This window comes from Mus caroli, chromosome 19 (assembly GCF_900094665.2).
Source record: "Mus caroli chromosome 19, CAROLI_EIJ_v1.1, whole genome shotgun sequence".
Lineage (NCBI taxonomy): Eukaryota > Metazoa > Chordata > Mammalia > Rodentia > Muridae > Mus > Mus caroli.
The window spans coordinates 29,799,622-29,810,227 of record NC_034588.1 but is presented as its reverse complement, the minus strand read 5'-3'; the positions used below and the strand labels follow the sequence as shown (position 1 = coordinate 29,810,227).

The window sequence follows — 10,606 nt, the reverse complement described above, 5'->3', positions numbered from 1 at the left end:
TGTTTTTTTCAAGACAGGGTTTCTCTGTATAGCCCTGGCTGTCCTGGAACTCACTCTGTAGACCAGGCTGGCCTTGAACTCAGAAATCCACCTATCTCTGCCTCCCAAGTGCTGGGATTAAAGGCGTGCGCCACCACACCCAGTTTCTAATAACCAATTTGTAAGCAAAGAAAAAGAAAACTGAAATGTTTTCAATCTTTTACCTTAAAAGTTTAATAAAATAATTAAGCATTAAGATTATTTTCCTTGCCACTGCTGGAGGTCAGGGAGAACAGAGACTAAGTATAGTTAGTGACAGTGTCTTCCTCTCATGTATGGAAAATTACTCCAAAATCTGCACTCACTACCATTCTGAAAAGGTCTTACTTACACTTTCCTCATAGTTTACATACCGCAAACTATGTACTACAGCACTGAAACCTAAGTGCATTTGCAAACAGCAAAGAACAAGTGGAAACCAACCCCAGAAGGTAATTTACAGCAGGAGGGGCTGGCGCGGTGTGTGTGTGTGTGTGTGTGTGTGTGTGTGTGTGTGTGTGCAGTCAGTCGGGACTCGCCCTCAGTGACTTTGGATTTGGATAATTTACTACCTTTTCACAAAAGAAAATATCAACAATACAAGTAAATAATTCCCAGTAAAGTGGTATGGGTCTTTGTTCCCTTGAGCAGTTATTTCACCCTTGGGATATTTTTTCTTTATAGGAAGTAGCAACTGTTGAACTTCATTGCAATATTCAAAACCTGAAGTATTGTTCCAGCATTAAGAACACAATGCTACATTTTATGATCAGCTTGCAAATCCAACCTGCACCACATCAAGACCTGACTACAGTACTCTGAGAAAATTATGTAAGTAAAGGCCAAAAAAACCAAAAACAAAAACAAAAACCATTTGAGGCAAAGTCTACAATTTTTTCACAACAGACCAAATGCCTCCTCCTTTAACATAAAAGAAAGAAGATGAAGATTCTGTACCAGAACACAAATTTCTTCAGCTTCTTATGGTTCCCCCATAGTTAAAATTATGAAATAAACAAAATAATACAGACAATTCTAATATTATTAACTACAAAGCAGATTTAAGTATTAATCTCCAGAAGTTCACATTTACAATCACAAAGTTTAAATCCAGAAACAGCAAACACAACAAGCAGCACGAGCGTAGCCACAGGGATTCCTAGCTAGTCTACAAGTCTACAAGTCTACAGAGTCCACTGTATACGCTGCTACACTGAGTAATCAATTCTCTAAGAGTCTTCTAGGAAGGCTTTCTCAGCTGTATCAAAGCAGCTTTCCTATACTCAGCAAGCTAAAACATATCCATCATTCCACTACCACTCTATCAGGCCAAGGCGTGGTGCCCAAGGTTTGTTTTATTGTTTTTCTTTGTTACTAGTGCATTTCACTATGACATTTCCTCATAGAGGTACCGTTGTACTTCCTTCTGAGTCACCTCCCTCCCTAAACAGTTCCTCTTCTACATTTCTGTGTGGAGCAGGTTCCACTCTTCCTTTCACCATCTTCCCTTCAGATCTCCGTCCCCCAAAGGGCATGCAAACCTCCAAGCTAGGTTCTTCCCAGGAGAGAAAACAAGTTTTTCTGATCAGATTTGTTTTACTTAAAATAATGACTTCCAGTTCCATTCTCTTCCTATAAATGCCATGATTTTTTCTTTACATTTAAAAGCTTTGAGAAAATTAAATTGTAAAAATTTTAAGGAAATGCACAGCATTATAGTTACAAAACTAGCAATCTCTCCCTGGAGATTTTAAGCTTAGCCTGGAGGTTAAACACTCCAAGATTTTAACCTAGAGGGTTATTAAACGCTACGATTTGTAAAGAAAAGCATAAAACTGAGAAACCTTTCAAAACCATCAGCAATAAATATGGAACCTTTTGCAGTTTAGAATCTGTAAGCTTGATAATATACAAAGAAATTTAACAACACACCAAGGGACTTGTTTGTACTGTAAATGCTGTCATGAACTGATTGACACTGTCACAAATTCTGATCACTACAGTTCACCTTTCTGGGCCTTGATGTCATCTGTAAAGAAGCATTCCTGGAGTAGGGATATCTTAAAGCTTTTATCTGTGTGTAGGTTTCTAATACTATTGTAGCTTAAAATGCAAAAGCAACCATTAGTAAAACACAGCTTGCTCAACAGAATCTGTTCATAAATTCTTTCTCGTTTTTAAATAATCTAAAGAATAAAGGTAGGATACACATAAGGATTCTCCTTTAGGTCTGTGTATAAACTTATCCAAAACCCTTGTCTAGGTATATTAACTATGCAACAGCTGAGTACAGTAGATCCTACTGATGTGGCTGGAAGATGCTGAACTACTTAAGGACCTTAGTATAATGCAATGGCTAAACATCAAATGCACCAGCTACAGCTCTAACAATGTGCACAGCCCTGCATCTTCTATGTCCATTAGTCTATCATTTTCACGTGGAAGAAGTGGTCAAGAGATGGAGAGTGCTAAGAAAAGATCTACGGAGGACACAAGTATTATTACATTTTACCAAATGACACTAGAGGCTTCACATTTCACTCACAAATACCCCCTACCTTGTAACATTTCCCAAGACTTCTTGTCACTTCCACAAACACCCTCCCCTCCCTTCTAGAGGGAAACAGAACTGTTGCCACCAGGCTGTAATGACTAGTGTGTCTTTAAACTGGCAGATTACCATAAGACCTCAGTTTCTGACATGGGCCTCCTGCACCTAACTTGACTCCTGCGTCTAACCTGGATTGCTGCATTTACCCTGGCCTGGAAACAGAGAAACTTACAGGAAAGTTCAAGTGCCCAAGTCTTGCTCTTACCCTTGAACATAAGGAGACAGACCACCCCGGCATCTTATCACTCTATACACACGCTGGCAATTCTGAAGAAGTGAAGGAAAAAGAATGGAGATTGACAGCAGAGCTTAAGAGAAGCCTAAACCATTCCACAACCATTATTTGTCTCGAGTGAAAATCCTTGTCTGAACTAGCAAACAAACAGAAACAAAGCAAAACAAAAAGGACATGTAGTTTAACATGATGAATGAGTCAAACAAGGGCTGAGGGATTTAGCTTACTGGTAGAATGTATGTCTATGTACAAGGCCCTAGGCTCAATCCTTACCATCACAAAAGGGGAATGAGAGAAAGAGAGAAAAATGAAAACATCAAAACGACAAACAAACAGAACAGAAACAGAAAAAAAAAGTCAAGTAGCTGAGATTCCTGGCAGGAAATGGCTGAGAGAGTCACAGGACTTCAAATATTCTCATCCATTTCTCCAAAGCAAACATTGCTCTCTCAAAATACAAGACAGGCCATAGAAGTATCAGAAGTGCCACTTACTAGTAATTGAGCTCTTAGTGTAATCAGTTCAAAGTTTCCATCAAAATTATGCATGGCAATAAAAACAAATGAATAAATAATCAGCAAATAATTTAAGGCCTTTTAAAGAAAGGGTCTTTTTTGATTTTTTTTTTTTTTAAGATGGTGACATTTCCTTGACTCTGTCTCTCAGACCTCACCTAAATGGGTGGATGGATAGATTTCAGACAGATGGACAGATGGATGGACAGATAAACAAATAAAAATTTTAAATCCCCTTGAAGACAGAGAAACTACCTGGTATTGGAAACCTAGCCAACTACCTCAGGGAAGTCATGCTTCTTGACAGAGAACCTACAACCACTAATTTACTAAATCAACATAGTCCATAACTATACTCTAAATTTATCTTTATGCCAATAGATAAGCATAGTGCTTACCCCTCCATCAAGGAAATTTCTCTTTGTAGCATAAGGAAAACATTGCAGAAAACCACAACAGTTCAAAACACAGAGTTGTGGAATTCAGTTCCAACTGAGCCATCTACAACACAATAACTGCACCTACAGCTCAGGGATCATTGTAGAAGAAGGCTTAGAGAGACTGTAAGAGGTAGAGGATCTGGGAGTTTGCTGTGAGATTGTCTACTGGCAATGTCAGAAGCTACACCCATAAAGTCTCATCAACAAGACTACCAAACATGAGCTGAGCAAGGAAGACAAAAGACATGCCAGAATGGGAGGAAGCTGACCAAGCCTCAACCCTAGAAAAAGATCTACTGGTAACTAAGAAATGTTAAGAGAGCATGCCAATTTGTTATCCAAATGGTAAGCCCTAAAAACATATCCACAGGTTGTACTAACATACATACATACATACATACTCATGATATAATTTATTATAGTCTCAAAGAATTGAAAAATCTTAATGTAAAGAAGTTAAATAAAAATGGCTAAGCACAGCCCTGCCCCTAAGAACCCTCCACACTCTAGCAGCTTTCCCTCCAGCTCCTCTGGTTTCCTTGCACAGTAAACGTGGATGACCTCTCTGCCCTGGCCCTCACTGCTGCACTGGGTAGCAAGATCATATTAATCCTAGGAGACTCTTTTCTACAGTTGTGAAAAGTTCCCTTGTTGATGAACAGACAACGCTGTGCTGTCAAGCAGTTTAATGCTTCAATCTGAAAACTAAAATGGTCCATAATCTTTTCCTGCCCCACAGATAATGATCTTGAAGGCAAAGAAACTAATACATGATCGTATCTAGTCTTAGAGATTTTATCTGACACAACCTACTTTAATTGGTTAAAAACATATTATGTTCCATATTTCTTTCATAGGTGAAATAAGAGTTTTCATAATTTATTTTCACCAAAACTAGAATAAAAGTAACACTGAGAGCAAGGATGATATAAGAGTCAAACAATAGCAAGCTTTCAACTTGTTTTTAAAACTTGTTTATCATAAATTTCACTATTGAACAGAATCAACCCATTTAGATACCTGCTGTTCTCAGGTAAGGGGTACTGATTTTTTAAATGGGAGAAATGAGACATAATTTGTTAGAAGTTCCTTTATATTTTGTCTAAGGGCAAACAGAAGCTACCAACAACAATTTATAGTCATGTATATACTACACACGTCAAATAACAGAACATCTGAACACTTCATCAGGAGTCAGAATTGAGAGGAGTCTCTAGCTTAAATCTGATTTTCTAGCATGTGACTTTTTTACTGCATTAAAGACGTAATTTTGTGAACTCCCACCAATGAACAGTCTTGATATCCTTGTACAAATGCAAAAGAGTTACAATGACAGGGTTTTTAAAAAGCGGGTGAAAGAGAAGTACAGGGCTGAGGACCGCTGCAGCCACAGACCTTAGTGCGATGGGCATGGCCCAAAGTTGATCCAGATAAAATCAGGGCTCAAAAAAAGGAGAAGGAGGAAGAATGGAGTAGAGGAGGAGAAAGACAGAAGGGAGAGGAGGCAGAAGAGAAGCAGGGGTGGGACAGAAGTCCAAATTTAATACTAGAATCAAGTTTCAAATGGCTTGCTCCCCAGAGCAGCCATGTCCAACCCTTGGCATTGCAAACTGATGTTGTCACTTACAATGTCTACAAAAAAGACTGCAAACCAACTCAAAGGTTAAGCGAGTTTATGACCTTATGTTGGGGCACTTTCACTGCTACCCTGAGCTTTCAATTCATCTGAAGTACTATATAGGTGTTGTGCTTGGAGAAAGAAAACATGCAAAGAATCTTGGTGTTACACTAACTAAACGAGTCCTCTGAAAAAGCGTCCAAGAATTTGCTTTGGTTGTCAATTGTACCATAGACAAAACATGCCACTCATTCTCAACAGTCTTTAGTTTTCTGAATAACCAATGAATCTCTCATTAGTTAACTATACTAGTGAATAACCCTATCAGAAAATGTTTTATTTACCATCAAATTAAATACCTTGCTTTACTAGGTAATGGCATTCAAGTTGTCATCAAAATCCATACTGTGTGCCTAGTACCTACTCCAGGTAGGTCTTGGATGTTCTCAGTACAGCTAAGGAGGAGGGTGCGGACACCAGGGATGAGGGATACACTAAGTGGATACAACCACAATGTAACAGTTCTCAAAGCATCACACTGTAAGTAGATTCAGAGTTTGTTGGTTATACCTCAATAAAGCAAGAGGGAGAAAACCTGTTTCCCAATAAATTCTTGGTCCACAAAGAGGGAGGAAGGAAAAAGTAAACAGCTTACCTTTTTGTCTCTGGTCCTTACTTCCCCATAAAAATCTAGGGCCTCTTGTGCCTTTAAAAATTTGCCCCGATGCAATAAATATGCACAAATCATTACACCAGTCCGTCCCTTTCCAGCTTTACAGTGAATTGCTGCAACATGATTGTCATCTTCACTTAGCCATTGGTCAAGATCTTCACAGAAGGGTTTGATAAGTTCTAGCTGTGGTGGGTTATGGTCTTCAAAAGGATACTGTGCAACTGTTGCAAAAAGATAATCCCAGTGTAAGAAAATTTTAAATTTTTAATTTAAAAACATAGGTTAACTTTCAAAATGTTATATATAAACTTACTGGTTCTTAAAAGAAGCCTTTCAGGAAATTTTAATTTATTGCTAATTAAACCCAAATTTTTAAAGAAAGTCTTTTATTAATTCTTAAATGCATTCATTAGACATGGAAACAAGCATTGTGCTCTTCACTCCAGGAAGGATGAATCTGTGCATGAAGGGAGCACGTCATAGCCTATCAGTACAGCTGAATCCAAATGCATGTCACCCAGGCCTCTTGTCAAGTAGTAACTTCCATCAGGACCAATAGCAGATATTACTACAGCATTGCCAGACATGCTCTGAAGAAAGTATAATTACTAATAGAGTCAACTATGGAAAAGACTGACTTTTCCTATCCCATAATAAAATTACCCAGTGACTTGTTTTTAAAATGGTCTCACAAACATTATATTTGCATATACACGAGATTAATCACTCACAGAAAAACATACAACTGAAGTAAAGTTTATACCAAATTAAGTTTCAGATTTTTTCACATGAATTAAGAATCTAAGACGTCTTTGTTCTCTATAGTCAGAGTTAAGTTTTTTTTTAATTTTTTTTATTATATATTTTCCTCAATTACATTTCCAATGCTATCCCAAAAGTCCCCCAGACCCTCCCCCACAGAATTAAGTTTTTAAAGGCAAGATGCTATTATCTAGAAGCAAGACTTCAGTTCTATCACTACTGGCTTTTGTCTTACTCGTATCTGTTTTGATTCTACCCTATTGAGATCATTAAATCCTGGCATGAACTCTAAGGATGTAACTCAGTTTGCAGAGTGCTTGCTTAATAGATGCTAAGCTCTGGGCTCATCCATGCTTTGAGTAAACACACAACTGAGGATGTGGTGCAAGTCTGTAATCCTAATACTTGGGGAGTAAAAGCAGGAAAATCAGGGGATCACAAGTTCAAAGTCACCCTCAGCTAAACACTGAGTTCAGGGTCACTCTGGGACACTGAGACCCTTGTCTTAAAATTAAAACAAAACAAAACAAAAAATCCTGGTGATATTACTGTTCTGATTATCTGCCATATTATCTAATATGTCAAAACTCTGACATATCCTGAAGCAAGCCATCGTAAAATGGTACAAGAACAATCCATCCATTTACTCCTTTCCATGACAGGAAAGCTCTGTGGTAAACAATGGCATACTACAATCATGAAGAGGCTGCAGGCCAGCTTTCACTTAATCATCTGTCTAACTGTGCTCCCAACCTCATTTGGCACACAAGAACATTCAAGAGTCTGTTAAAATGTACATTTAAAGCTAAGTGACCTTCAACCATGGCATGTTTCCTAATGAGCAGTAGCCTAGGTCTGTCTATCCCCAGAAACTGTTTTTACTTACTCCTTAGTGCTTCATGGTTCTGAGCAGGCAGGCAGGCAGGCAGGCAGGCAGGCAGGCAGGCAGACAGACAGATGCTACATCTTTTCCTAACTTTATGTCATTCTTCTATGTAGAAAAGTTAAAATGGTTCTGCTCTCTTCTTGTGATTGTTCCCAACAGCACTAACTGTCCCACACCGTCGTCAATTAGCCCCTCCAATCCTAGTTTAGTCTTGGGACCTCTCCAACTATTCTGTGATTTAGTTTTCCTGACAATAGATAGGTCTTAAAGAACAACTCTAAAATTAAATACACTTTTTTAAATTGTCAAAGGCCATTCTTAAGATTTTTATCTCAATGATCTTGATAATTATCACCAGGCAGTAAAAGTCTACTGGTCTTTAGTTATACAGTATGCTGTAGTTATGTTTATACATACCTCTGCAGTTAAATTTGGCGGTGTCATAATGTCTCTCAGCACATCTACAAGAAAGTTTAAATGTGGCATAAAGTTACCTTTCACACTGGAAGGAAGAGTATCAATATTAGCAATGTTTATCCACCCTTTCTATCGCGCCAGGCACTGCCCTAAGTGTTTTTACAGTCACTATTTCTGTTAACCTCAAGAATTCTGAAGTAGGTACTGTTATCATTCTTATAATTAAGGAGACCAAAGCTTTAATAAAAGTTAAACGCATGCATGCAATTTGTGAGCATATATTTGTTCACAGAATTTGTGACATCAACATGCAACACTGTAAATTCAACTGCACTGACCCTGTAATTTCTTGGATAAAGACTATACGTGGCTTTAGAATGTATTTTTTATTTCACAAATACCTATGAATAGCTACTCTTACTATTATCTTTACCTGACAGATGATCACATACACTCTTAAACCATTACTTAAAACATACATGTTAAAAATAGAGAAAAAGAACAAAGGAAATGTAAAAGACAACTGGATGATACTAATTTAATCACTAACACAATGCTTACTAAAAATTGTAAGCCAGACCTTTACTCTTTTATATACAAATATCATCATTTCCAATGATCTCTCAGAGTACAAATTTTAATATCAGATCACAATGAAATAACTAAAACCCACTGATAGTAAAATGCTGGCACATTAAGACAAACACTTAGCTTTTCAACAGTAGCACTAACCATTGATACTATGCAGAGTACCCTACGTATTAGTGGGGTCAGAAGCACCCGGGTGACTCCAACTACTAAGGAAATCAGACACTTAAGCATTATTCAAATAAGCTAGGAGTGTTAGTTACCACAGGCTGTAATCCTAGCACTTCAGAAGACATACTGAGAAAGATTATATCTTTAAGATTAGCTTTTGCTATCTAGTGAGTCCTAGGCCAGACTAGGATACAAGACCTGTCTCAAACAAACAAACAAACAAAAAGGAATTACTGAAAAATAAAACTTAGTATTTTAAAACCAAGTTCCATTACTCCTTAGCCTAAATCTCAAACCCCAAAGTTATAAATAGGTAATCTCAACTCGAACAGGACCCAATCTGGTTCAACCAACATACCTGCTGAGTACCAACTAGTCTACCACAGTGGATACTTGAGTCACACAAAAAAGATATGAATTTTTTTGTTTTATTTCTTTTTTTTCAGTTTTTTGAAAACTGAAATTTTCCATGTACCAAAATAAAACTGATTCAAGACTTCCAAATAAATAGCTGTGGGCCTGCACTGGGCATCTGGAATCTGTACAACTCAACTGTATTTCAAAACCCAGTTCACACAAAGATTGAACAAATTATCCATAAACTACAGCCCAATGGAGCAGACCTGAGGGGAATTAACTTCTGTATTCACTCACACACACACACACACACACACACCCCACACATCTTTTTCTTTCAGTGTATTACCTGATGTACTGTTTTTGCTAAGAGAAAATTTATTAGATGACATATGTATCCTTGCTAAATACTCTGCTAAATGTCTGCTTATCTAAAAATGAGATAGGAAGAAGAAAACTGACACATATACAAAAGATCACATATTCTATATTCTCTTTCCTCCCTTCCTCTTTGGTTTTCCTTGAGTCAGGATCTCATATACCCAAGACTGGCTTTGAATTCCCTTCTCCCTCCACCTCCAAGTGTTAGAACTCCATGCAGGGAAGCCAGGTTCTGCTCTTCTGAGAGGTGCTGTGTGGTGAAGAGCCCCCAGTGGAACACAGTCAAGAATTACGGATACACTCAGGAAACAAGAGGAAGCTAGGCACATAACCTAAGAAGCAGGTTGTTAGTTTCCTACAAGTCAGATTTTTCAGTTTGCCACACTTTCTGGTCTAGGGTCAGGGATCCCAGTTGTCTGCAGAGGTGATGCAGGGAAGGGAAGGGGAGGGGAGGGAAGGGGAGAGGGAAGACAGACCTATCAACTGATTTTGGGGGGAGGGGGCATGCAGCTCTTTATAGGCAAGCTCAGGGGCTTCAGGGAAGACATGCTGGGGCTGCCCGTGAAACAGTGCTCAAGAGAAAGGGTCACAGGGTAAAGAAGAAACCTTCCCCCTTAGTTAAAATCTCTGCTATATATCCAAAATTCACAGCGGAGTTTCTTTTAAATTTCTTATGACATATTAGCAGTAAATCACTCCACATACTTAAATAGAAGATAGCAAATAACAATTTGGATTTAAATTTTTCTTTGTAATTAAAACTCAAACGACAGCCGGGCATGGTGGCGCACGCCTTTAATCCCAGCACTCGGGAGGCAGAGGCAGGCGGATTTCTGAGATCGAGGCCAGCCTGGTCTACAAAGTGAGTGCCAGGACAGCCAGGGCTACACAGAGAAACCCTGTCTCGAAAAACCAAAAACCAGCCGGGCGTGGT

The 10,606-nt window shown here is 38.4% G+C and overlaps 1 protein-coding gene across 1 annotated transcript in view; it reads right to left on the bottom strand.

The window, feature by feature from the left end:
* Positions 1-10,606, bottom strand: part of Pten (phosphatase and tensin homolog) — a 69,167-nt gene that overhangs the window by 21,050 nt on the left and 37,511 nt on the right. Inside the window, exons 4-5 of the mRNA XM_021151179.2 lie at positions 8,176-8,219; positions 6,093-6,331 (exon numbers count right to left, since the gene is read on the bottom strand). Of these exons, the coding sequence (XP_021006838.1) occupies positions 6,093-6,331; positions 8,176-8,219 (283 nt within the window). The remainder of the gene's footprint in view (positions 1-6,092; positions 6,332-8,175; positions 8,220-10,606) is intronic.